At 49.1% G+C, this 27711-nt stretch overlaps 1 protein-coding gene across 1 annotated transcript in view; it reads left to right on the top strand.

The window, feature by feature from the left end:
* Positions 1-407: 407 nt before the first annotated feature.
* Positions 408-27711, top strand: part of LOC127590697 (fibropellin-1-like) — a 50701-nt gene continuing 23397 nt past the window's right edge. Inside the window, exon 1 of the mRNA XM_052050133.1 lies at positions 408-640. Coding sequence (XP_051906093.1) covers positions 520-640 — 121 coding nt within the window. The 5' untranslated portion in view covers positions 408-519. The remainder of the gene's footprint in view (positions 641-27711) is intronic.

Here is a 27711-nt window from a genome sequence, read left to right as displayed (position 1 = left end):
CCCACCCACACCACCCACCCTACCGACCCTCCCCTCCCTTGGAGCAAGTGTCATCATCAGACATGATGGACAGCTAACACGTGTGTGTGTGTGTGTGTGTGTGTGGGGGGGGGGGGGGGGGGGCTCTATTTGTGTCAGAAGCTACACTCCTGCAAGAAAAAGAAAAAAAAACATAACCTTGTCAAATATTAGCTTTTATGGGCAATCTGGCAAAATACACATGCATTCGGATGAATTAGTAGTTTATTTGTCGCTTTTTAATCTTTTAATGTTTACAAAAGGAATAAAAAAAAGATACTTTTCACCTGACACCGATGGAAACAAAGAATGATAATCGGTGAACGGTTTAACCAGCTCATGTCTTCCAGTTAGCCTGTCAGGTCTAATTCTACTCCAGACTATGTGGCACTGGATCTTAAGACCTGGGCTGTGCTTACTGGCAGCTCGACAAAAACAGTATGTTCTTTGCCTGTCTATTCGCACAAGGTGACAGTAACAAACAAGGAGTCTCTCCATTTAATGTCAGGATTACAGTATCACCGTTTTTATAATACGCTCGTCACATCATGTAAAATGGATTTTAGGAAAGCGTATTTTAATCTTAAAACTCTGTTTTTGACAACGATGATGTTCAAATGGGGTGAGTAGAGGCAACTTGGTTGTATTTTAATTTGTTTCCTGAGTGTAACCATAACTTTGATTTGCAAGAACAATTTAATCTTGAAGCCTGTCTGTAAACCTATTGTGTTTAGCTTGCATGTATTAGCATTATTACTGAGTAGATTTAATCATCATAAGGAGTGGCACTAAGTAGTCACTATCAACATGGGCTGTGAACCATATGCTCATGGTTGCTTATGCTCATAGTCTCCAATCACAAGATGGATCAATATGTCTGTTTCATTCACTTGTTTATTGAAATGTACACTTGTGTATTGTTTACTGAGCAGCAGTAGAAGTATTGTAAAGCATTTTTACCAATGTTTAGTAATCTTTAGAATGCCGCAAGGAAAGAAGGCATGGCTGAAAAAAGGAGTGTGATTTGAATATAAAACATTTACCGGTATATGTTAACAAGCAAGCAGAACGTGTTTTTTTTGTAGGAATGTAGCAGCTTTCAAAAAATTACTCAAAAAAAAAAACACTAAATACTTTTGTTAGGAACTTTCAAAATTCTTAGAACAAGATTTATGAGTGGTAACTCCTGCACGGCAGAATGAAGTCAACTGTGATGCGGACTTTGTAACGTGTTCTTCGACTGTATTGATGGACATGAGAAGCGTTATGTCACTTTGTTACATTTGCATACCCTATTTTCCAGACCGTTGGGTGCACTGGAGTTTTAGGCACAATATCAATGAACGGGTCTATTTTAAACATTTTCACCACAGTGCACCAGACTATAAAGCACATTATCTGGATGAAGAATTGTATGTCACATAGTTTATTGTACTGTATGTTTATTTGATAAATTTAGCGATATTATTATATTATTTGACAGATGAAAAAAGTTTGAACACCGTTTATTAACCTGGTGAACAGTGGTTGTGTTATTATATTGACTGCAAAAATGCTATCTTGCTTGACAGTTGAAAAGTGGTAAACGTGAAAAAAAAAATCAATAACCAGATATGCCAAATTTCTCATTCGGCATTGTCCAAACCTGCAAGTTTTTTCCTCTATCCTGGTATCTACTGGAAGCTGGCTGTGACATTTTCCTCTGTGTGCCACAGAACATAATGATAGTGTCCCACAATGTTCCACAACATTGAAAACGTGAAGCCAGAATCACTCGGCTTGCGTTCGGTCTGACCGCAGCGTTAGGCTAGTATGACTACCGGAATTTGAATTCAATATGATTAATTTAAAAACCAACTCTGCACCAAATTACAAAGCAGACTGACGAGTTTTGAGAAAATTAAAATATGTTGCTTACAATCAAGGAGAAACATTACATTTCCCCATTCTGCCAACTCAAGTTGAATTGCAGGATCAGAGTGGAAAAACAAGGCTTGATATTGATGAAGAAAATCCCAATGCAAAGACATATTGAGTTGGAATTCTGCAAAAAAGGAATTGTGGCCCTCCAAATGTCTTTTGGTGTGTGTCTGTGTGTGTGTGTGTGCGTGTGTGTGTGTGTGTGCGTGTGTGTGTGTGTGTGCGTGTGTGTGTGTGTGTGTGTGTATGTGTGTGTGTGTGTGTTTTTATTTATTTCATTGTTCGGAAAATAATTTAAAAAATGCACATCTAATTTCTATAATCTTTCGAAAATATTCAGTAAGTAAGAGTCTTGCATTGTTGTAATTCTGAATTGAATGAAATAGAAATTCATAAGAATAATAGGATAAAAGTATGTAAGGGAGAAATGCGAGTCAATAACCTTAAATTTAAATCATATATGTGAGCCATTCTGTCATGAGAAGATTAGTGCAGCAAGGGGATTGTTCCGAACGGCAACAGGGATTACAACATGAAGAGGCTGCACAGGTCAAGGAGGCCAACTAACCTGCTTTGGCTCAACTCAACTCAACTGTATTTATAGTGCACTTTAAAACAACCACCACTGCTGTACATGGAGGAAAATAAATAATGAGCAGCGAGGGGGCTTGCCTAAAGTTTAATAACAATACATTTCATTTGTAAGCGCCTTTCACAACACTCAAGAACACTTTACAACAAAGAGCAAATAATAAAACCACAGATAAAATTATAAACAAAAGAAGAGAAAGATTTAAGGTGGATATGCAAGTCTGAATAGGTGGGTTTTGAGCTGGCTTTTGAATGTAGGAAGAGTCAATATTACGAATATTGGGTGAAAGTGAGTTCCAGAGTTTGGGGGGCAGAGCGGCTGAAGGCTCTGCACCCCATTGTACTGAGACGGGCAGAGGGTAGAGAGAGGTGGAGGGAGGATGAGGACCTGAGTGAGCGAGAAGGAATGGAAATTTGAAGATCTGACAGATGGGGGTGGGGGGGAGGTTCTGGATGGCTTTGAATGTATAGAGAAATATTTTGGAATTAATTCAAAAATTTGACAGGGAGCCAGTGGAGCTGTCGGAGGATGGGGGTGATATGATGGAAGGAGTGGGATCTCGTGATGATCCGGGTTGCTGAATTCTGAACAAGTTGAAGTTTATGGAGGAATTTGTGACGGACACCGAAGAGAAGTGAATTGCAATATGGGAGGTGACGAGACTGTGAACAAGGATAGCAGTGATGTGAGGAGTGAGTGAGGGGCGGAGACGATTGATATTCCGGAGGTGGAAATGTGCAGACCGGGTAATGTTATTGATGTGGGAGTGGAAGGATAGTGAGCTGTCGAGGATGACACCCAGGCTCTTAACCTGGGGGGAAGGAGATATCATGGAATTATCAATTATGAGGGAAAAACTGTCTGCTTTGGTACAGGCGAGGAGGAGTTCTGTTTTATTGCTGTTTAGCTTGAGGAAGTTATGGGTGAACCAAGATTTGATTTCTGAGAGACAGTGAGAGAGGGAGGAGGGTGGGAGGGAGGCATCGGGTTTGCTGGTGAGGTAGAGCTGGGTGTCACCCGCGAAGCAGTGAAAGTGTAATCCAAAATTGCGAACAATATTGCCAAGGGGAAGAAGGTAGATGATAAAAAGGAGGGGACCCAGGGCAGAACCCTGGGGCACACCAGAAGAGGGATTCTGAGGTGAAAGAAGTGAGTTGGATGAACTGAGAGCGGCCAGTGAGATAAGAGTGAAACCAACGTAGGGAGGTGTGGGTGATGCCTATGGTGGAGAATCTGTTAAGGAGGATGGGGTGAGAGATGGTGTCGAAAGCTGCACTCAGGTCAAGGAGGATGAGGATGGAGATTAAGCCAGAGTCTGCTGCCATGAGAAGATCATTAATGATTTTTATGAAGGCTGTTTTAGTACTGTGACGGGGACGGAAGCCGGACTGGAATTGTTCATAGAGACTATTGTCGGTGAGGTGGGAGCAGAGCTGAGAGGCACCAATTTTCTCAAGAATTTTAGAGATGAAAGGAAGGTGGGAGATGGGGCGTAGGTTATTGAAATCATTGGGATCTGAACCAGTTTTTTTCAGGATTGGGGTGACAGCTGCAGTTTTGAAGGGGATAGGAACAATTCCAGTTGACCGAGAGGAATGAATAATGGCTGAGATGAAAGGAAGCAGAGAGGGTAAGCAGGATTTGACCAGGACTGTAGAGAGGGGATCGAGCTGACAGGAGGAAGTCTTGGATTTAATGATGAGGTGTGAAATTAATGACAGATGGGGGAGTTCAAAAGAAGATAATAGTTGGCAAGGGGTAAGATGGTCAGAGGAGGGGAGAGGTACAGAGGAGCCCAGGTGCTGGTGGATTTTGTTGATTTTTTTCATTGAAAAATAGGAGAAGAGCTTTGCAGGTGTCAGACAAGTAAAAGTAAGGTGGTAGGGAGACAGGGGGTTGAGTGATTTTGTTCCAGAGGGAAAAGAGAGTCTTCATATTTGCAGCATTGGAGCAGATGAGTCCAGAGTAAGGGTGTGGAAAATAATCGATATTAATCGATACATCGATGCGCACGTCCGCGATCCGAGTGCATCGGCTCATTCACTGGGTACGACGCGATTGACGGGTGAAATCGCGATTCATCACGATGCATTGATGGGTATCGGTGAAATCGCGATTCATCACGATGCATTGATGGGTATCGGTAAAATCCGATTCAATCGCCGTTTTATTCATGTTAAACGTCACATATCTGCCCTTTCCTAGGCGCAATGAATGCACCATCATTGCTTTGCGTTTTGTGTTGAATACGGACGGTAGCCGTGCGTCACATACAGTCCAGTACACAACGAGCGAAACATTATGGAAGTCAGCGCACGCAGCAGCAAGGAAACTACTATATTTAATGCAGGCGCAACATTCAAATCTTATGTTTGGAAATACTACGGCTTCGAAAAGAAAGACGGAAAGATTGATAAAACCTCCGTAATTTGCAAGGAATGTCGCACTAAGAAGCCATACAACGGCAGCACCACAAATATGCAGACCCACTTAAACCGATGGCACCAGATCACCGACAAGTTTCCCTCCCGCTTCCCCGCCCAGTTCCTCGTCGGACACCGGAGAAACTCTTGGTAAACCAGGTGAGGATCGCCTTAGCGTGGTGGACAACGAGGGTTTCAGACAGCTCGTGCACGTTTTGGAACCCAGGTATAAAATACCAGACAGGTCTGTGTTCACTTACAAACATATTCCCGATGTGTACAACAAAGTGAGAAGTGAGATTACTGTGTCGCTGAACAGTGCGCAAAGAGTTGCACTTACAGTGGATGGGTGGACATCTTGCGCTAGAGATTCATATACATATATATATTATTATTATATTTCATATAAGACACTCAGTGAGAATAGTCTGTTTGTGTTTACACTATAGCAACAGCTGTGAGTCTCAGGTGCCAAATTGTTTACATTTTCTTTGCACAAAACCCAATTGTGAAAGGGCTTAAATAAGTTGTTTTACAAGTTCTACTCTTTATAAGGAATAAAGTGGTATCCTTTTTGTAATATCATACTGAATTCCATCTTTTTAAAAGCTTTTTTTCTTTGCTTATTTGCATCATGTTTAATTGCACAATATCGCAACAAATTGCATTGTATCGTATCGGATCGCATTGATTTGAACTTAATGTGTATCGAATCGTATCGCATCGTGACGACGGTGAAACGTATCGCATCGTATCGCCAGAAAATTCCATGTCTCGTTTAAGTATCGCATCGCTGGCAGTGGATCGTGATGTGTATCGAATTGTTAGCAGTACAGTTGGAGGGGGTGAGACCAGACCAGCAAATCCGATCCAGGGTGTGACCTTTGATGTATGTGGGGAAGTCTACAAACTGATAGAAACCAAACTATCAAGTGAAGAAGTGAAGTCAATGGTAAGAGGAAGGGAGAGTTGTCCATGTGTATATTCTTAACGACAGCTTAACGACTCTACTCCGGGGGAGTAGAGTCGTTAAGCTGTGAAAAGTCTCCAGGAGTTTTCCAGGTTTCATTCAAACAGAGAATGTCAAGTTTACGGTCAGTGAGGATATTTTGGATAAGATTATCCTTCCCAGTAAGCGAACGGATGTTGAGTCGCCCGAAGTTGACGCCAGCAGTATCTCTGCTGCGAGGGCCATTTGCCGACCTAGCCAAGCCGGCTAACACACCATGGTCGATGGACCGGCTGGCGTTTCTGGATGGCCGACGGAAGGATGACCAGAAGGAAGTGATGCTTTTGAACCGGTCGAGGCGGAAGCCCCGACGAGACCACGGTGGATGTCTTTCCGGGAAGGAAAGCGAGCGATGTCCGGGAACTCGTGTAGAGCCCAGCCATTGGAAGCGGAGCCTGAGGAGCTCAGCCACCGAGTACTGGAGAAGACCCTCGGCAGGTCGATGGAGGAGCGATAGGATGGTCCACAACAGTAGAACCCAGACACAGGCCCTGCCGACCCCCATCACGGGGCACAACGAAGCGGAGATGGCACGGGGCCTGGTCCGAGAGCCGAGCAGGTAGGACGCTGCGACACCAGAACAAAAACAGTCGAAAATGGTTGAGGGTGTGAAGCAAGAGTTGATTGGGGGCTGGAGTGGAATGATTGTCGTATGAAGACAGTAATGCGAGGACAGTAAAACAGTCGCCCGTAAAAACACAAAAAGTTGTGGGAGAGCAGCGGCAGCCAGACACGCCAGCTTTCACTCAACCCGGAAGTTGCCCGCGAATGAATGAATTTAACTATTCATCCATTTTCAACATCGCTTATCCTGGACAGCATTGCGGGGAGTGCTGGAGCCCGTTGCAGCTGACGAAGGGAAAAAGGCAAACTACACTCTGAACTGGTCGCCAGTCAATTACACGGCAAACCTGAAATTTTGTGGGAAGTCATTCCAAAGAGAGAGAGACCGGCATTGGAAAAGGCTTGATCCCATCTGAGCCTTGGCTTAGTCCTTAGTACCTCTAGAAGTGTCTGGTCTGCAGACCTGAGACTCTGGGTGGAGGAGCTCAACGTGGTAAGGTGGGGCGAGGCCATTTAAAGATTTGAAAACAAATGTATTTGAATCTTAAAAATAACTAAAATGTACAAGGAGCCAATGAAGGAATGCCAGATCGCATGGATGCAGGATGTCTTTGCTGTACGGTTGGGAATAAATTTATATATATATATATATATATATATAAATTAAAAAATCCTCATCTCACCCCTCGGGTGGTGTCCGTCCCTCATTCAGCTCGGGTCCTCTACCAGAGGCCAGGAAGCTTGAGGGTTCTGCGCAGTATCCTTGCTGTTCCCAGCACTGCACATTTCTGGACTGAGATGTCCGATGTTGTTCCAGGGATCTGTTGCAACCACTCATCTAGTTTGGGGGTCACTGCCCCGAGTGCTCCGACCACCACAGGCACGACTGTCACCTTTACCTTCCAGGCTCTCTCCAGCTCCTCTCTGAGCCCTTGGTATTTCTCGAGTTTCTCATGTTCCTTCTTCCTGATGTTTCCATCACTTGGGACCGCTACATCCACTACAACGGCTTTCCTCTGCCCTTTATCTATGATCACGATATCTGGTTGGTTCGCCATTACCGTCTTGTCAGTCTGGATCTTGAAGTCCCACAGGATCTTCGCTCTGTCATTCTCCACCTCCTTCAGAGGTGTTTCCCATTTTGACCTTGGGGTTTCCAGTCCATACTCCGCACAGATGTTTCGGTAGACTATGCCAGCCACCTGGTTATGGCGTTCCATGTAGGCTTTCCCTGCCAGCATCTTACACCCTGCAGTTATGTGTTGGATCGTCTCAGGTGCCTCTTTGCACAACCTACACCTTGGGTCTTGTCTGGTGTGGTATATCTGGGCCTCGATGGCTCTGGTGCTCAAGGCCTGCTCCTGAGCAGCCAGGATGAGTGCCTCTGTGCTGTCCTTCAGGCCAGCCCTCTCTAGCCACTGATAGGACTTCTTGAGATCAGCCACTTCAGTTATGGTCCGGTGGTACATCCTGTGTAGGGGCTTGTCCTCCCATGATGGTCCCTCTTCCAGCGCCTCATCTTCTGTTCCCCATTGTCTGAGACATTCTCTGAGTACGTCATTCGTTGGAGCCTTCTCCTTGATGTATTCATGGAGCTTGGATGTTTCATCCTGGACAGTGGCTCTCACACTCACTACTCCCTGGCCTCCTTCCTTTCGGCTTGCGTACAGTCTCAGGGTGCTGGATTTGGGATGGAACCCTCCATGCATGGTTAGGAGCTTTCGGGTCTTAACGTCCGTGGTCTGAATCTCTTCCTTTGGCCACCTTATTATTCCTGCAGGGTATCTGATCACTGGCAGGGCATAGCTGTTTATTGCCCGGGTCTTATTCTTGCCATTGAGCTGGCTTTTTAGGACTTGCCTCACTCGCTGGAGGTATTTGGCCGTAGCCGCTTTCCTTTTTGCCAGTTCGAGGTTGCCATTGGCTTGTGGTATACCAAGGTACTTGTAGCTGTCCTCAATGTCTGCTATTGTTCCTTCTGGGAGTGAGACCCCTTCAGTGCGGACTACCTTTCCTCTCTGAGTCACCATCCGACTACATTTCTCAAGCCCGAATGACATCCCGATGTCGCTGCTGTAGATCCTGGTTGTGTGGATCAGGGAATCTATGTCCCTTTCGCTCTTAGCATACAGCTTTATGTCATCCATGTAGAGGAGGTGACTGATCGTAGCTCCATTTCTGAGGCGGTATCCATAGCCTGTCTTGGTGATTACTTGGCTTAGGGGGTTCAGTCCTATGCAGAACAGCAGTGGGGAGAGTGCATCACCTTGGTATATGCCACATTTGATGGACACTTGGGTAAGTGGCTTGCCATTGGCTTCAAGTGTGGTTTTCCACATCCTCATCAAGTTCGCAACGAAGGCTCTTAGGGTCCTGTTCACCTTATACAACTCCAAGCATTCAGTGATCCATGTATGTGGCATCGAGTCATAGGCTTTCTTGTAATCAATCCAAGCTGTGCACAGGTTGGTACGTCGGGACCTGCAGTCTTGTGCGACTGTTCTGTCAACCAGGAGTTGATGTTTGGCTCCTCTAGTATCTCTACCAATGCCCTTCTGCGCTTCGTTCATGTATTGATCCATGTGTCTACTTATCTTACCCGCAATGATGCCTGACATGAGCTTCCATGTTGTGGAGAGACAGGTTATTGGCCGATAGTTGGATGGAACTGCACCCTTCGAGGGATCCTTCATGATCAGGATTGTTCGCCCTTCGGTTAGCCATTCTGGGTGAGTCCCATCCCTCAGCAGCTGGTTCATTTGTACTGCTAGGCGCTCATGGAGTGCTGTGAGTTTCTTTAGCCAGTAGGTGTGGACCATGTCCGGGCCTGGTGCTGTCCAGTTCTTCATATCTGAGACTTTCCTGTATGTCTGCCACTGTTATGGTAACTGGGTTCTGTTCAGGGAGGTTGCTGTGCTCCTCTCTCAGGGTCACCAGCCATTGTGCACTGCTGTTATGTGCAACCTCCTTCTCCCATATGCCTTTCCAGTACCTTTCAGTTTCCAGTCTTGGTGGGTCAGCTCTGTTGTTAGGACCATGCCACTTAGCGTACACTTTCGCAGGTTGTGTTGCGAACAGCCTGTTTATTCGCCTGGCCTCATTCTCTTTCATGTACCGCTTTAGGCGACTGGACAAGGCTTGGAGCCTTTGTTTGGCAGTTTCTGTCACGTCCCGTGTTTGCCAGCAGGGGGGCAGACTTTTCCTGCCTACCGCCGACACACCTGTCACCCATTAAGGACTGATTACACAGGGTTTATCTTTGTGCTCGGGCAGTTAACTTACTGCCGGAGTATTCCACCCCGAGCCAATTCTCTCGATTACTGCCTTAATCTATTCATTGCTGTGTAGCCTTGTGGCTGTGATTGCGCGTCGTTAAATCTACTCTTATTAATTCCTATTGTTGCCAACTATAATCCTTGCCGTTTTCTCGCAAGCGTTTTCTGTTGCTTCCTTTTATTCCTGGTCCTGATTTTGACCAGCGTTTTCTGTTTGTTGCTCCCGGACGGGTATTTTGTGTTTTGTATTAAAACCCATTTGTTCTCGGACCACCTTTGCTTTGTCTGCTATTTCGGGGATCCACCTCATTATCTTGTTGTGCACGAAGCGATCATTTTATCGCTTCGGGCACAACGTGACAGAATACTCCGGCCACCATGGATCCCGCAGACTTAGAAAAGATTTTTTCCGTTCTGTCCTGCCGAGAGCAACAGTTAAGTCAGCAGGGCCAAGCCATTTCGGAAATCAGCAGCGCGGTTTCCATGCTGGCTCACAGGTTCGATGATTTCGAACCCCGTCTTGTACGGGTGGAGGAACGGAGAGCACCTCCCTCCGTGATTCGTCCTGCCACCCCTGAGGCACCCGCATCATTTCCCACAATGATGAGGGAGCCTTCGCTTCCACACCCCCCACGTTACGGGGGTGAGCACGGGCAGTGTGGGTACTTCCTCCACCAGTGCTCGCTCGTTTTCGACCAGCAACCTTACCTCTATGCTACTGACGCCGCGAAGGTGGCATATATTATGAGCCTGTTGACAGGTCCGGCGGCGTCATGGGCGATGGCGACAAGCGACGCGAAGCCGAGCCTCCGGTCTTCATTCCACGGCTTCGTGGCGGCGTTTCGCCGGGTGTTCCACCATCCCGTGCGGGGCAGAGAGGCTGAGGGCCGGCTACTTCAACTCCACCAGGGGAGGCGATCGGTGGCGGACTACTCCATCGAGTTCCAGATTCTGGCCGCCCAGAGTGGCTACGGCGACCGGGCGCTGTGCGGACTGTTTCGCCGTGGATTAAACACCGAACTCAAGGATGAGCTGGCGACTCGCGACCACAGCTCCAACCTGGAGGAGTTAATCGAGCTCTCCCTGCGATTGGACAACCGCCTGAGAGAGAGAAACCGTGAGCGGGGAGGTGATCGTTCTCCGTCCCGGTGTGCCACGTACTGCGGGGAGGAGCCGATGCAGCTGGGTGGCGAAAACGTTGGACCGGAGCAGAGACAGCGCCGATTCAACGATCGGGCTCGGCCTGACAGCTGTCAACGAGGACCTCATGCTGCTCCCAGCCGACCGGAACATTCCCCATCCTCGCCCTCCAAAAACTGTGAGTCCCGACCCCGCGCAGAGTCCCCCACGCCTCGGCGAACTGACTCCCGGCCGGGACACACCGGGAGACTGGAACTCGAGGGGGAGATATTTGAGGGGCCCCGGTCGCGGCGGGTTAGGGCTCTGATAGACTCGGGGGCTGATGGTTGTTTTATGGATACCGACTTCGCCGCCGACCTGGGCTGTTATGTCGAGAAGTTGGCCGATAAAAAGCGGGTTTGTGATCTCGATGGACGCCTCCTGGGGGTCGTGACGCAAAGAACAGAACCACTAAAACTAAAATTATCCGGTAACCATGTTGAGCATCTACGGTTCGATTTATTGCAGTGCCGTAACGCTCCGGTTATTCTCGGCTTGCCCTGGCTCAGGACTCACAACCCCGTAATTTCCTGGGAGCGTCCGGCAATAGAGAGTTGGAGCCGGAACTGTTATGAACGTTGTTTAGGATCAGCCGTAGGGCAGCACGAACGCGCCGGTGACGACATCCCCGAAACTATCTGCCTTGACGGAGTGCCAGACTGCTATCATGACTTGCGTCAAGTGTTCAGCAAGGATCGCGCACGCTCTTTGCCCCCGCACCGACCCTACGATTGCGCCATAGACCTGCGGGCGGGCGCTCCGTTGCCAACCTCCCGGCTGTATCAGGTGTCTAAACCCGAGCGCGAGGCACTGACGGAATACATCAACAGCTCGCTCGCTGCAGGTCTAATTAGACCATCGCAATCGCCGTTAGGTGCGGGGTTTTTCTTTGTTGGAAAGAAGGACAAATCCCTGCGACCGTGTGTGGATTATCGGGGTCTGAACGACATCACAGTAAAAAATAAGTATCCGCTACCATTGCTAGACTCCGCCTTCGCCCCTTTACAGTCAGCCACAGTCTTTTCAAAATTAGATTTACGCAGTGCCTACCACCTGGTTCGCATCCGGAAAGGTGACGAGTGGAAGACTGCTTTTAAGACCCCGCTCGGCCATTTTGAATATCTGGTTATGCCCTTCGGGCTGACAAATGCCCCCGCCGTTTTTCAGAATCTCATCAACGACGTGTTGAGAGACATGCTGAACATTTTCTGTTTCGTCTATCTCGACGATATTTTAATTTTTTCCCAATCAATTCAAGAACACAAGCGACACGTCAGGCTGGTATTGCAGCGTTTATTAGAGAACAAGCTCTTCGTCAAGGCAGAGAAGTGTGAATTCCATGTACCTGTCATCTCCTTTCTGGGGTTTATAATTGAGCAGGGCAAGCTGAGAGCAGACCCCACCAAGACGGAGGCGGTGACGAACTGGCCAACACCGACTAACCGGAAGGAGTTGCAACGCTTCTTGGGGTTCGCTAACTTCTACCGTCGTTTTATTCGCAACTACAGCCAAAAGGTACTCCCGTTGACCCGTCTGACGTCCACAAAAGTCCCATTCAAATGGGATTCGGCTGCGGGGTCGGCATTTTCCAGCCTAAAGGCCGCATTCACAAATCCCCCGGTACTGCAACATCCTAACCCGGACTTCCCGTTCGTCGTAGAGGTGGACGCCTCGGATTCGGGGGTCGGGGCCGTTCTGTCCCAGCGTTCCCCGGTCGACCAGAAATTGCACCCCTGCGCCTTTTTCTCTCGTCGACTCAGTACAGCAGAGTCCAACTACGACGTGGGCAATCGTGAACTGCTAGCTGTAATCGTCGCCCTACAGGAATGGCGCCACTGGCTCGAGGGGGCTAAGGAACCGTTCACGGTCTACACCGACCACAAGAACCTGGAATATCTCCGCTCCGCTAAAAGACTCAACCCCCGTCAGGCCCGGTGGGCACTATTCTTAACCCGTTTTAACTTCATCCTCACATACTCTCCTGGCTCAAAGAACACCAAGCCCGATGCCCTTTCCCGTCTCCACGACCCCGTGGAGAGGGACCGGTCACCAGAGACCATCCTCCCAACCCGGTGCATCGTGGGGGCGTTGAGATGGGAGATCGAACAGAAGGTCCAGGAAGCCCTGGATGGTGTCCAGGTCCCGGCTGGATGCCCCGCAGGGAAGTTGTTTGTACCCCCACCTCTGCGCTCGGAGGTGTTGCAGTGGGGGCACGGGTCCAAGGTGGCCTGCCATCCTGGGGTGAACCGGACTGTGCATCTCGTCACCCAGCGGTTCTGGTGGCCGGAGCTTCGGAGGGATGTGGTGGACTATATCAATGCCTGCTCCGCCTGCGCCTGCGGCAAGGTCTCACATAGGCCTCCGGCAGGACTGCTCCAGCCATTGCCCATCCCTCCTCGACCTTGGTCACACATCGCCCTGGATTTCGTCACGGGCCTCCCTCCATCCCGTGGGCGGTCGGTCGTCCTCACCATCGTGGACCGGTTCTCTAAGGCGGTTCATTTTGTTCCGCTGTCTAAGTTGCCGTCTGCGCTGGAGACCGCCGACCTCCTAGTCCAACACGTCTTCCGTCTCCATGGGATCCCGAAGGACATCGTCTCGGATCGGGGGCCCCAGTTCGTGTCCCGCGTATGGAAGCGGTTCTGCCGATCCCTCGGGGCCACGGTCAGTCTGACCTCGGGATACCACCCCCAGTCCAACGGACAAGCCGAGCGTGCCAACCAGGATCTGGGAGCGGCCCTCCGCTGTGTATGCCTGCGCAGTCCCTCCTCCTGGGTCGACCACCTACCGTGGGTGGAGTACGCACACAACACCCTCGTCTCTTCAGCCACTGGTAGGTCCCCCTTCATGTCGGCCTACGGGTATCAACCGCCGCTGTTCCCGTCCCAGGAAGGACAGGTGGAGGTCCCGTCTGTGCAGCATCACCTCAAGCGAGCCCACCGCGTATGGAAAGAGGCCAGAGCTGCATTGGCCCGCACGGCGACCCGGAACCAGCAAATCGCGGACCGTCGTCGGCGCCCGGCACCTACTTACGTGGTGGGCCAGGAGGTGTGGTTGGCTACGAGGGATCTCCGCCTGGCCGGCACGTCCGCGAAACTGGGGCCCCGATTCACTGGACCGTTCGTGGTCGAGTCCATCGTCAGCCCCGTCACGGTCAGGCTCCGGCTGCCGCCTGCCATGAAGGTTCACCCCGTGTTCCATGTTTCCCTGCTCAAACCAGTGGTTTCCAGTCCCTTGGCTCCGCCTTCCACTCCGCCCCCCCCTCCGCAGGTCGTCGACGGTGACCCGGTGTACACGGTTCGTGCCATCCTGGACTCTCGGCGCAGGGGTAAGGGATTCCAGTATCTGGTCGACTGGGAGGGCTACGGGCCTGAGGATCGTCAATGGGTGCCCCGCTCCTGGATCCTTGATCCGTCCCTTCTGCGCGACTTCCACGCAGCTCATCCGACCAAGCCGGGTAGGCCGCCGGCAGGCGTCCGTTGAGGGGGGGGTACTGTCACGTCCCGTGTTTGCCAGCAGGGGGGCAGACTTTTCCTGCCTACCGCCGACACACCTGTCACCCATTAAGGACTGATTACACAGGGTTTATCTTTGTGCTCGGGCAGTTAACTTACTGCCGGAGTATTCCACCCCGAGCCAATTCTCTCGATTACTGCCTTAATCTATTCATTGCTGTGTAGCCTTGTGGCTGTGATTGCGCGTCGTTAAATCTACTCTTATTAATTCCTATTGTTGCCAACTATAATCCTTGCTGTTTTCTCGCAAGCGTTTTCTGTTGCTTCCTTTTATTCCTGGTCCTGATTTTGACCAGCGTTTTCTGTTTGTTGCTCCCGGACGGGTATTTTGTGTTTTGTATTAAAACCCATTTGTTCTCGGACCACCTTTGCTTTGTCTGCTATTTCGGGGATCCACCTCATTATCTTGTTGTGCACGAAGCGATCATTTTATCGCTTCGGGCACAACGTGACAGTTTCGAGTGCTTCAGGTATGGTCATCTGGATGTACCTCTCGGGTATCGGCCTTTTCATCACACCTCTCTGGGCCTCCGTCAATTGACTCACATCTTTCCGGGCCGCCTTGATCTTAGCCTCCAACCGTCTTTTCCATGGTGGGTAACATATCTCATGGCTTCCATGGTTGCTCTTATAGCCCAGAGTCTCCAGGATCACTGATGCTGAAGCGTATATCAGCTCATTGGTTTCTGTGATCGTTACGGTAGGGATCGCCCTCAGTGCTGCATTCACACTTTCTATGAGACTTTCAGATGGTACTTCACATAGCCGTTGTAATCTGTTTCTAGGTTGCCCAGCTTTCATTGTCGCCATGATCTTAGCTTTCAGGTCAGTTGCTGCCTCGCTCAGCATTTCTTTCCGGGCCGCCTTGATCTTAGCCTCCAACCGTCTTTTCCATGGTGGGTAACGTATCTCATGGCTTTCATGGTTGCTTTTATAGCCCAGAGTCTCTAGGATCACTGATGCTGAAGCGTATATCAGCTCATTGGTTTCTGTGATCGTTACGGTAGGGATCGCCCTCAGTGCTGCATTCACACTTTCTATGAGACTTTCAGATGGTACTTCACATAGCCGTTGTAATCGGTTTCTAGGTTGCCCAGCTTTCATTGTCGCAATGATCTTAGCTTTCAGGTCAGTTGCTGCCTCGCTCAGCATTTCATTCATTGTGGCTGGCCTCCCAATCTCATCATCTATATTCATTGGGGCTTGCCTCCCAATCTCTGGGATGACCTCCTCCTCTGATCTGGCAGCCTGGGGCCCTTCACCGTGGAACCGGCGTTGTACCTCATCAATCTCAAGTTGTGATAGCAGTTGCCATTTGTGGATGTTGGAACACTGAGCTACTCGTTGTTTCGTTGTCAACCGTGACTGTGGGTTTCGAAGTAACCATTTAGCCCACATTCTCTGCATGTAACCCCTCTGACTAGGGTTGCTTGAGTAGTAGCATTCCAACAGAGCCATGTTATCGCATCTCGCCCATCTCCGCTTTGTTCCAGTAGCCCATTTTTCATCAAGGTGCTCTGGTTCCCCAGCACCTGACGCAGACCTTGTTTGGCCGGGCGACGTCTGAGCCGGCATGTCATTCGTTTTATTGTCTCTCGTCATTGACAATAAATCTATATATAATAAATCTATAGATAGATAGATAGATAGATAGATAGATAGATAGATAGATAGATAGATAGATAGATAGATAGATAGATAGATAGATAGATAGATAGATAATATATATTTTATAATAATATAATAATGAATGAATGAATGAATGAATTATTCGTCAAAGGAGCAGTATCTGTGCTAGGTGGTTGCGCCTTCTCGGCAGCAGAGCCTGTACCAGCACAGATTTTGATTGGGAGGAATGTCGGCGCCATTGACTGTCGGTGCTGGACAGACCTGGGGCGCTTGTGTTTTTTGCGCCAGTAATGGGCAGCATTTTTCACAACCCCGATTTGTTCAGTGGCTATGTCAGCGCTGTTGGACAGTTGGCGTTGGTGCGGCTGGATGGATGGCCGCTGAAGTTGAGGATGAGGAGACAGGAGCGTTGGCGAAGAGCGCCGATGCGTATTTGGAACCGTGAGTCGCCGTTTGGAATTGAAATGGATTTCCATGGGATAGGAGAAGTGAACCAATCTCTTTTTTCGTCAATGGATGCTACAGCTTCTTGTTGACTTTGAAACTTAGCTTGTAGCCGACGTGTGCACATTTTGAGCATAACGTCTCTTATCCGCTGGTTAAAGGACACCTTGATACTCTCCTCTTTCATCTCAAACTGCTTCAAACAACAAAGCGTGTGACAGAAAAGTGGTTAGGACTGCACGACTGTCCGTGTTTTATGTTATGTGTTGTGTTTATTATTTTACTTTATGTTAACTGTTTTGTAAAGCGCTTTGTTACAGCTGCTGCTGTTGTGAAAGCACTATATAAATCAGCATGTATTGTATTGTATTGTATTGTATTGTATAATATAATATATAATAGATATATTTATAGATAGATTTATTTCTATAAAATTTACAATTCCCATACTGAGCATTGTACATGTTTTGTCTGTTGGTCTCGTTATGTTCAGTATCCCTTTTATTTTGTCTTGGTTTGGTCTTGGTTGTATGCCTCTTGTTGTAAGTTTGCCCCCAAGGAAAAGGACCTCTTGCACTTCACGCTCACACTTGGCTCTATTGTTTCAGTCCATACTTTTGTATGCACTCCATCACCTTATAAAGCCTCTGGTTGTGCTCTTGGAGAGTCAAGCCCCATACGATAATGTCATTGACTCCCCCTAAGCCTTCAATATTTTCCATTGCTCTGTGGAATATTTATGATGTAGATTTTATTCCTAATGGCGGTTAAGAGCGACATGGTGCAGGAGTGCTGAGTACGTCTATCTCACAGTGCAGAAATCCAGGGTTCAATCCCAGGCTCTGGCCTTCCTGTGTTGAGTTTGCATGTTCTATTCGTGCCTGTATGTGCATGGGTTTTCTCCAGGTACTGCGATTTCCTCCCACATTCGAAAAACATGCTGTCACGACTCGGACAAGCCGAGTAAAGTCTGGATCCCAAAAACGTAGACGTAAACATGGTCTCTGAAACAAAAATAGGTTTTAATGCTTATAATCGCACCGATAAAGAGGTAACACAAAGCGCTGGTCAAACAGGGACCAGAGAGAACATTAACGAATAACAAAAAGCGCTTGCACAAAAGGCAAGGGAGAAAAATAAAGACCGCGAATACAAATAAAAACAATGTATCCAAATACACGCGAGCAAAAGCCAAATCACAAAGCCAAAATCACACAAAAAGCTGGTGTACCGAAATTGCAAAACGCGAAACACGACGAGGTCAATACCACAATAGTCCATGAGCAGCGAGAATAGCAATACCAAAAACAATTCTCCGACACAGGTGTAATGCAGAAGAGACCTTAAATACAGTGTTCACAAATTAAAGATTGGCAGCAGGTGCGTGCCGAAGTCCGCTAATGGCACCTGCTGGCCAGACCAAAACAGGATCATGACACATGCATGGGAGGTAAATTGAGTACGTACCTTGAATTGTCTCTAGGTGTGACTGTGAGTGTGAATGGTTATTTGTCTGTGTAACCTGCAATTGGCTGGCAAACACTTCAACGTGTCCCCCGCCAACTGCCCAAAGACAACTGGTTTAGGCTCCAGCATGCCCGTAACCCTCATGAGGATAAGCAACCTTGGTAATGGATGGATGGATGGAATCCTCAAATGGTGTTATAAAGTGTTCTAGCCATATGACAAATTGGGTATTCAGTCAGATACAATACCAGCTAGGTTTATCAAAGGTGCAGTATTTATTACTGCACTCATCCAGTCTTAAATGCCAGAAACCTTGTGAAGCTTTAAGTTTTGTAAAATAGGTTGCTCTTACCATTTCACTGATTTCACCATTTTTTTCTCATGTGAGTATTTGGTAATACTCATGCTTGATTTTTTATGTTCTCAACTCATCATTCTTTCAGACAACCACGTTTTGCCACGGGTGCTCCTAATCAACCGACAGTCTCCCGGGATATTTGTCTTATTTTGTATGTCAAGGGTATTGTACACAAAACCTTTGAACAATTTTGGGACAATAACATTAGTGTCACATTTTGAGTCTGTCTCAGCAGTCTTAGCTCTTCACAGCTCTTATCACCCAAAAGTGATTCACATATGTCAGTAACAACCAAAAATTGTACATTGTACACTGTTACCTTTGACATTGACATGAGATTTACAAGTACCCAAGCACTTCATGGGTGGCCATTGTAATCTTTCAACTCTTTCTGTGTATTTTTGGCATTACCTGCATTTCTCTTACATCAGACATGCTAATGACATTTGCTTTTGCACCATTGTCCAGTCTCATAATTATAAAATTCCCTTTAATCAGCAGGTAAGTGATAATTTTTTTTCAGCATTTGTGATGCTGTTGAGTTTTTCTCCTTCATTTTCCCAGTTAATGAGGCCAAGATAGAAAGTGTCACTTAAATCTGTGTCATTCACTCCATTTTACATTTGCCACACTTTATTTCTTAGTGTTTGGTGAAACCGATTTGAAAAATAGCTTTTTTTTCCCAAAAGCTACTACCTGTCTGAATGTAAATGATGAAAATAATAGGAAATATAGGACGAAATAGTCATTGCGGGTTGTGGGCAGTGGAAGCTGTACAACACAGCCAGCTTCCAACACCGGGACAGAGCCAAAAAATTAGCAAGTTGGGAATAGGTGGTGCGGTGTGAACGTAGCATTACCATATTATATATTATATATATATTATATATTATATTATATTATATTATATTATATTACCATATTGTCGCATCGCCACTCTGCATTATTTGGATAACTGTTGCTTATCAGTATTTCAACACTAGTGGAAACTTTAAAGAGCTCAAGGACTCTGCGTCATTTTCATAACTGTCGTTATTTTACCACGCTACTGGTCATTCACTAGCAAATATGGGGCAAGGTTCACATCTTTTTGAACAACTACGTGAGACAATTGTCGAACAGCTTCAGGACAAGCATTCATCCATCCATTTTCCAATCCACTTATACTCACAAGGGCCGCAGGGGGTGCTGGAGCCTATCCCAGCTGTCTTCAAGCAACCCTGAACCGGTTGCCAACCAATCGCAGGGCACATAGAGACGAACAACCATCCGCGCTCACACTCACCCCTAGGGACAATTTTGAGCGTTCCATTAACCTGCCATGCATGTTTTTGGAATGTGGGAGGAAACTGGAATACCCGGAGAAAACCCACGCAGACACGGGGAGAACATGCAAACCTCCCCTCAATGTACAATTCCAAGAAATTTAGAGATTTCATTATCTATGGTCTATAATATCATGGAAAGATTAAGAGAATCTGGAGAAATCACAGCATGTAAGCGGCAAGGCCGAAAACCACAGATTCTCATCCTTAGGCATCCCCAGTGGGACGTCTGCATTGGCAAAATATTGGTGCACCCCGGATTCTCATCCCTCAGCGTCCCCAGTGGGTAGGCCATACAGGCCAAATCATGAGCAACACCCTGGATTCTCATCCCTCGGCATCCCCAATAGTGCAGCCATATTGGCCAACACACTAGGTGTCACGTCCCGTGTTTGCCAGCAGGGGGCAGGTTTTTCCTGCCTACCGCCGACACACCTGTCACCCATCAAGGGCTAATTACACAGGCTTTATCTTTGTGCTCGGGCAGTTGACTTACTGCCGGAGAATTCAACGCCGTGCCAAATCTCTCAATTATTGCCCTATTCTATTCATTGCCGTGTAGCCTTGCGATTGTGATTACGCGTCGTTAAAATCAACTATTGTCTATTCCTATTATTACCAACCATATTCCTTGCCCTTTTCTCGCAAGCGTTTTCTGTTTACCTCCTTTTATTCCTGGTCCTGATTTTGACCAGCGTTTTCTGTTTGTTGCTCCCGGACGGGTATTTTGTGTTTGGTATTAAAATTCATTTGTTCTCGGAACACCTTTTCTTTGTCTGCTTTTTCGGGGATCCACCTCATTATCTTGTTGGGCACGAAGCGATCACTTTATCGCTTCGGACCCAACGTGACAGAATTCTCCGGCCACCATGGATCCCGCAGACTTAGAAAGGATTTTTTCCGCTCTGCCCTGCCGAGAGCAACAGTTGAGTCAGCAGGGCCAAGCCATTGCGGAAATCAGCCGCGCGGTTTCCATGCTGGCTCACAGGTTCGATGATTTCGAACCCCGTCTTGTACGGGTGGAGGAACGGAGAGCACCTCCCTCCGTGATTCGTCCTGCCACCCCTGAGGCACCCGCATCATTCCCCACAATGATGAGTGAGCCTTCGCTTCCACACCCCCCACGTTACGGGGGTGAGCACGGGCAGTGTGGGTACTTCCTCCACCAGTGCTCGCTCGTTTTCGACCAGCAACCTTCCCTCTATGCTACTGACGCCGCGAAGGTGGCATATATTATGAGCCTGTTGACAGGTCCGGCGGCGTCATGGGCGATGGCGACAAGCGACGCGAAGCCGAGCCTCCGGTCTTCATTCCACGGCTTCGTGGCGGCGTTTCGCCGGGTGTTCCACCATCCCGTGCGGGGCAGAGAGGCTGAGGGCCGGCTACTTGAACTCCACCAGGGGAGGCGATCGGTTGCGGACTACTCCATCGAGTTCCAGATTCTGGCCGCCCAGAGTGGCTACGGCGACCGGGCGTTGTGCGGACTGTTTCGTCGTGGATTAAACACCGAGCTCAAGGATGAGCTGGCGACTCGCGACCACAGCTCCAACCTGGAGGAGTTAATCGAGCTCTCCCTGCGACTGGACAACCGCCTGAGAGAGAGAAACCGGGAGCGGGGAGGTGATCGTTCTCCGTCCCGGTGTGCCACGTACTGCGGGGAGGAGCCGATGCAGCTGGGTGGCGAAAACGTAGGACCGGAGCAGAGATGGCGCCGATTCGACGATCGTGCTCGGTCTGACAGCTGTCAACGGGGACCTCATGCTGCTCCCAGCCGACCGGGACATTCCCCATCCTCGCCCTCCAAAAACTGTGAGTCCCGACCCCGCGCAGAGTTCCCCACGCCTCGGCGAACTGACTCCCGGCCGGGACACACCGGGAGACTGGAACTCGAGGGTGAGATATTTGAGGGGTCCCGGTCGCGGCGGGTTAGGGCTCTGATAGACTCGGGGGCTGATGGTTGTTTTATGGATACCGACTTCGCCGCTGACCTGGGCTGTTATGTCGAGAAGTTGGCCGATAAGAAGCGGGTTTGTGATCTCGATGGGCGCCTCCTGGGGGTCGTGACGCAAAGAACAGAACCACTAAAACTAAAATTATCCGGCAACCATGTTGAGCATCTACGGTTCCATTTAATGCAGTGTCGTAACGCCCCGGTTATTCTCGGCTTGCCCTGGCTCAGGACTCACAACCCCGTAATTTCCTGGGAGCGTCCGGCAATAGAGAGTTGGAGCCGAAACTGTTATGAACGTTGTCTAGGATCAGCCGTAGGGCAGCACGAACGTGCCGGTGACGACATCCCCGAAACTATCTGCCTTGACGGAGTGCCAGACTGCTATCATGACTTGCGACAGGTGTTCAACGAGGATCGCGCACGCTCCTTGCCCCCGCACCGACCCTACGATTGCGCCATAGACCTGCAGGCGGGCGCTCCGTTACCAACCTCACGGCTGTATCAGGTGTCTAAACCCGAGCGCGAGGCACTCACGGAATACATCAACAGCTCGCTCGCTGCAGGTCTAATTAGACCATCGCGATCGCCGTTAGGTGCGGGGTTTTTCTTTGTTGAGAAAAAGGACAAATCCCTGCGACCGTGTGTGGACTATCGAGGTCTGAACGACATCACGGTAAAAAATAAGTATCCGCTACCGTTGCTAGACTCCGCCTTCGCTCCTTTACAATCAGCCACAATCTTTTCAAAATTAGATTTACGCAGTGCCTACCACCTGGTTCGCATCCGGAAAGGTGACGAGTGGAAGACTGCTTTTAAGACCCCGCTCGGCCATTTTGAATACCTGGTTATGCCCTTCGGGCTGACAAATGCTCCCGCCGTTTTTCAGAATCTCATCAACGACGTGTTGAGAGACATGCTGAACATTTTCTGTTTCGTCTATCTCGACGATATTTTAATTTTTTCCCAATCTATCCAAGAACACAAGCGACACGTCAGACTGGTATTGCAGCGTTTATTAGAGAACAGGCTCTTCGTCAAGGCAGAGAAGTGCGAATTCCATGTACCTGTCATCTCCTTTCTGGGGTTTATTATTGAGCAGGGCAAGCTGAGAGCAGACCCCACCAAGACGGAGGCGGTGACGAACTGGCCAACACCGACTAACCGGAAGGAGTTGCAACGCTTCTTGGGGTTCGCTAACTTCTACCGTCGTTTTATTCGCGGCTACAGCCAAAAGGTACTCCCGTTGACCCGTCTGACGTCCACAAAAATCCCATTCAAATGGGACTCGGCTGCGGAGTCGGCATTCTCTGGCTTAAAGGCCGCATTCACAAATCCCCCGGTGTTGCACCATGCTAACCCGGACTTCCCGTTTGTCGTAGAGGTGGACGCCTCGGATTCAGGGGTCGGGGCTGTTCTGTCGCAGCGTTCCCCGGTCGACCAGAAATTGCACCCCTGCGCCTTTTTCTCTCGTCGACTCAGTACAGCAGAGTCCAACTACGACGTGGGCAATCGTGAACTGCTAGCTGTAATCGTCGCCCTACAGGAATGGCGCCACTGGCTCGAGGGGACTAAGGAACCGTTCACGGTCTACACCGACCACAAGAACTTGGAATATCTCCGCTCGGCTAAAAGACTCAACCCCCGTCAGGCCCGTTGGGCACTATTCTTAACCCGGTTTAATTTCATCCTCACTTACTCTCCTGGCTCTAAGAATACCAAGCCCGATGCCCTTTCCCGTCTCCACGACCCCGTGGAGAGGGACCGGTCACCAGAGACCATCCTCCCGACCCGGTGCATCGTGGGGGCGTTGAGGTGGGAGATTGAACAGAAGATCCAGGAAGCCCTGGATGGTGTCCAGGTCCCGGCTGGATGCCCCACAGGGAGATTGTTTGTACCCCCACCTCTGCGCTCGGAGGTGTTGCAGTGGGGGCACGGGTCCAAGGTGGCCTGCCATCCTGGGGTGAACCGGACTGTGCATCTCGTCACCCAGCGGTTCTGGTGGCCGGAGCTTCGGAGGGATGTGGTGGACTATATCAATGCCTGCTCCGCCTGCGCCTGCGGCAAGGTCTCACATAGGCCTCCGGCAGGCCTGCTCCAGCCATTGCCCATCCCTCCTCGACCTTGGTCACACATCGCCCTGGATTTCGTCACGGGCCTTCCTCCATCCCGTGGGCGGTCGGTCGTCCTCACCATCGTGGACCGGTTCTCTAAGGCGGCTCATTTTGTTCCGCTGTCTAAGTTGCCATCTGCACTGGAGACCGCCGACCTCCTAGTCCAACACGTCTTCCGTCTCCATGGGATCCCGACGGACATCGTCTCGGACCGGGGGCCCCAGTTCGTGTCCCGCGTGTGGAAGCGGTTCTGCCGATCCCTCGGGGCCACGGTCAGTCTGACCTCGGGATATCACCCCCAGTCCAACGGACAAGCCGAGCGTGCCAACCAGGATCTGGGGGCGGCCCTCCGCTGTGTATGCCTGCGCAGTCCCTCCTCCTGGGTCGACCATCTACCGTGGGTGGAGTACGCACACAACACCCTCGTCTCTTCAGCCACTGGTAGGTCCCCCTTCATGTCGGCCTACGGGTATCAACCGCCGCTGTTCCCGTCCCAGGAAGGACAGGTGGAGGTCCCGTCTGTGCAGCATCACCTCAAGCGAGCCCACCGCGTGTGGAAAGAGGCCCGAGCTGCATTGGCCCGCACGGCGACCCGGAACCAGCAGATCGCGGACCGTCGTCGGCGCCCGGCACCTACTTACGTGGTGGGGCAGGAGGTGTGGCTGGCTACGAGGGATCTCCGCCTGGCCGGCACGTCCGCGAAACTGGGGCCCCGATTCACTGGTCCGTTCGTGGTCGAGTCCATCGTCAGCCCCGTCACGGTCAGGCTCCGGCTGCCGCCCGCCATGAAGGTTCACCCCGTGTTCCACGTTTCCCTGCTCAAACCAGTGGTTTCCAGTCCCTTGGCTCCGCCTTCCACTCCGCCCCCCCCTCCGCGGGTCGTCGACGGTGACCCGGTGTACACGGTTCGTACCGTCCTGGACTCTCGGCGCAGGGGTAAGGGATTCCAGTATCTGGTCGACTGGGAGGGCTACGGGCCTGAGGATCGTCAATGGGTGCCCCGCTCCTGGATCCTTGATCCGTCCCTTCTGCGCGACTTCCACGCAGCTCATCCGACCAAGCCGGGTAGGCCGCCGGCAGGCGTCCGTTGAGGGGGGGGTACTGTCACGTCCCGTGTTTGCCAGCAGGGGGGCAGACTTTTCCTGCCTACCGCCGACACACCTGTCACCCATTAAGGACTGATTACACAGGGTTTATCTTTGTGCTCGGGCAGTTAACTTACTGCCGGAGTATTCCACCCCGAGCCAATTCTCTCGATTACTGCCTTAATCTATTCATTGCTGTGTAGCCTTGTGGCTGTGATTGCGCGTCGTTAAATCTACTCTTATTAATTCCTATTGTTGCCAACTATAATCCTTGCTGTTTTCTCGCAAGCGTTTTCTGTTGCTTCCTTTTATTCCTGGTCCTGATTTTGACCAGCGTTTTCTGTTTGTTGCTCCCGGACGGGTATTTTGTGTTTTGTATTAAAACCCATTTGTTCTCGGACCACCTTTGCTTTGTCTGCTATTTCGGGGATCCACCTCATTATCTTGTTGTGCACGAAGCGATCATTTTATCGCTTCGGGCACAACGTGACAGTTTCGAGTGCTTCAGGTATGGTCATCTGGATGTACCTCTCGGGTATCGGCCTTTTCATCACACCTCTCTGGGCCTCCGTCAATTGACTCACATCTTTCCGGGCCGCCTTGATCTTAGCCTCCAACCGTCTTTTCCATGGTGGGTAACATATCTCATGGCTTCCATGGTTGCTCTTATAGCCCAGAGTCTCCAGGATCACTGATGCTGAAGCGTATATCAGCTCATTGGTTTCTGTGATCGTTACGGTAGGGATCGCCCTCAGTGCTGCATTCACACTTTCTATGAGACTTTCAGATGGTACTTCACATAGCCGTTGTAATCTGTTTCTAGGTTGCCCAGCTTTCATTGTCGCCATGATCTTAGCTTTCAGGTCAGTTGCTGCCTCGCTCAGCATTTCTTTCCGGGCCGCCTTGATCTTAGCCTCCAACCGTCTTTTCCATGGTGGGTAACGTATCTCATGGCTTTCATGGTTGCTTTTATAGCCCAGAGTCTCTAGGATCACTGATGCTGAAGCGTATATCAGCTCATTGGTTTCTGTGATCGTTACGGTAGGGATCGCCCTCAGTGCTGCATTCACACTTTCTATGAGACTTTCAGATGGTACTTCACATAGCCGTTGTAATCGGTTTCTAGGTTGCCCAGCTTTCATTGTCGCAATGATCTTAGCTTTCAGGTCAGTTGCTGCCTCGCTCAGCATTTCATTCATTGTGGCTGGCCTCCCAATCTCATCATCTATATTCATTGGGGCTTGCCTCCCAATCTCTGGGATGACCTCCTCCTCTGATCTGGCAGCCTGGGGCCCTTCACCGTGGAACCGGCGTTGTACCTCATCAATCTCAAGTTGTGATAGCAGTTGCCATTTGTGGATGTTGGAACACTGAGCTACTCGTTGTTTCGTTGTCAACCGTGACTGTGGGTTTCGAAGTAACCATTTAGCCCACATTCTCTGCATGTAACCCCTCTGACTAGGGTTGCTTGAGTAGTAGCATTCCAACAGAGCCATGTTATCGCATCTCGCCCATCTCCGCTTTGTTCCAGTAGCCCATTTTTCATCAAGGTGCTCTGGTTCCCCAGCACCTGACGCAGACCTTGTTTGGCCGGGCGACGTCTGAGCCGGCATGTCATTCGTTTTATTGTCTCTCGTCATTGACAATAAATCTATATATAATAAATCTATAGATAGATAGATAGATAGATAGATAGATAGATAGATAGATAGATAGATAGATAGATAGATAGATAGATAGATAGATAGATAGATAGATAGATAGATAGATAGATAGATAGATAGATAGATAGATAGATAGATAGATAGATAATATATATTTTATAATAATATAATAATGAATGAATGAATGAATGAATTATTCGTCAAAGGAGCAGTATCTGTGCTAGGTGGTTGCGCCTTCTCGGCAGCAGAGCCTGTACCAGCACAGATTTTGATTGGGAGGAATGTCGGCGCCATTGACTGTCGGTGCTGGACAGACCTGGGGCGCTTGTGTTTTTTGCGCCAGTAATGGGCAGCATTTTTCACAACCCCGATTTGTTCAGTGGCTATGTCAGCGCTGTTGGACAGTTGGCGTTGGTGCGGCTGGATGGATGGCCGCTGAAGTTGAGGATGAGGAGACAGGAGCGTTGGCGAAGAGCGCCGATGCGTATTTGGAACCGTGAGTCGCCGTTTGGAATTGAAATGGATTTCCATGGGATAGGAGAAGTGAACCAATCTCTTTTTTCGTCAATGGATGCTACAGCTTCTTGTTGACTTTGAAACTTAGCTTGTAGCCGACGTGTGCACATTTTGAGCATAACGTCTCTTATCCGCTGGTTAAAGGACACCTTGATACTCTCCTCTTTCATCTCAAACTGCTTCAAACAACAAAGCGTGTGACAGAAAAGTGGTTAGGACTGCACGACTGTCCGTGTTTTATGTTATGTGTTGTGTTTATTATTTTACTTTATGTTAACTGTTTTGTAAAGCGCTTTGTTACAGCTGCTGCTGTTGTGAAAGCACTATATAAATCAGCATGTATTGTATTGTATTGTATTGTATTGTATAATATAATATATAATAGATATATTTATAGATAGATTTATTTCTATAAAATTTACAATTCCCATACTGAGCATTGTACATGTTTTGTCTGTTGGTCTCGTTATGTTCAGTATCCCTTTTATTTTGTCTTGGTTTGGTCTTGGTTGTATGCCTCTTGTTGTAAGTTTGCCCCCAAGGAAAAGGACCTCTTGCACTTCACGCTCACACTTGGCTCTATTGTTTCAGTCCATACTTTTGTATGCACTCCATCACCTTATAAAGCCTCTGGTTGTGCTCTTGGAGAGTCAAGCCCCATACGAT

The sequence above is a fragment of the Hippocampus zosterae genome, chromosome 18 (genome assembly GCF_025434085.1).
Source record: "Hippocampus zosterae strain Florida chromosome 18, ASM2543408v3, whole genome shotgun sequence".
Taxonomy (NCBI): Eukaryota; Metazoa; Chordata; class Actinopteri; order Syngnathiformes; family Syngnathidae; genus Hippocampus; species Hippocampus zosterae.
This window is presented reverse-complemented; position numbering and strand designations above follow the sequence as displayed.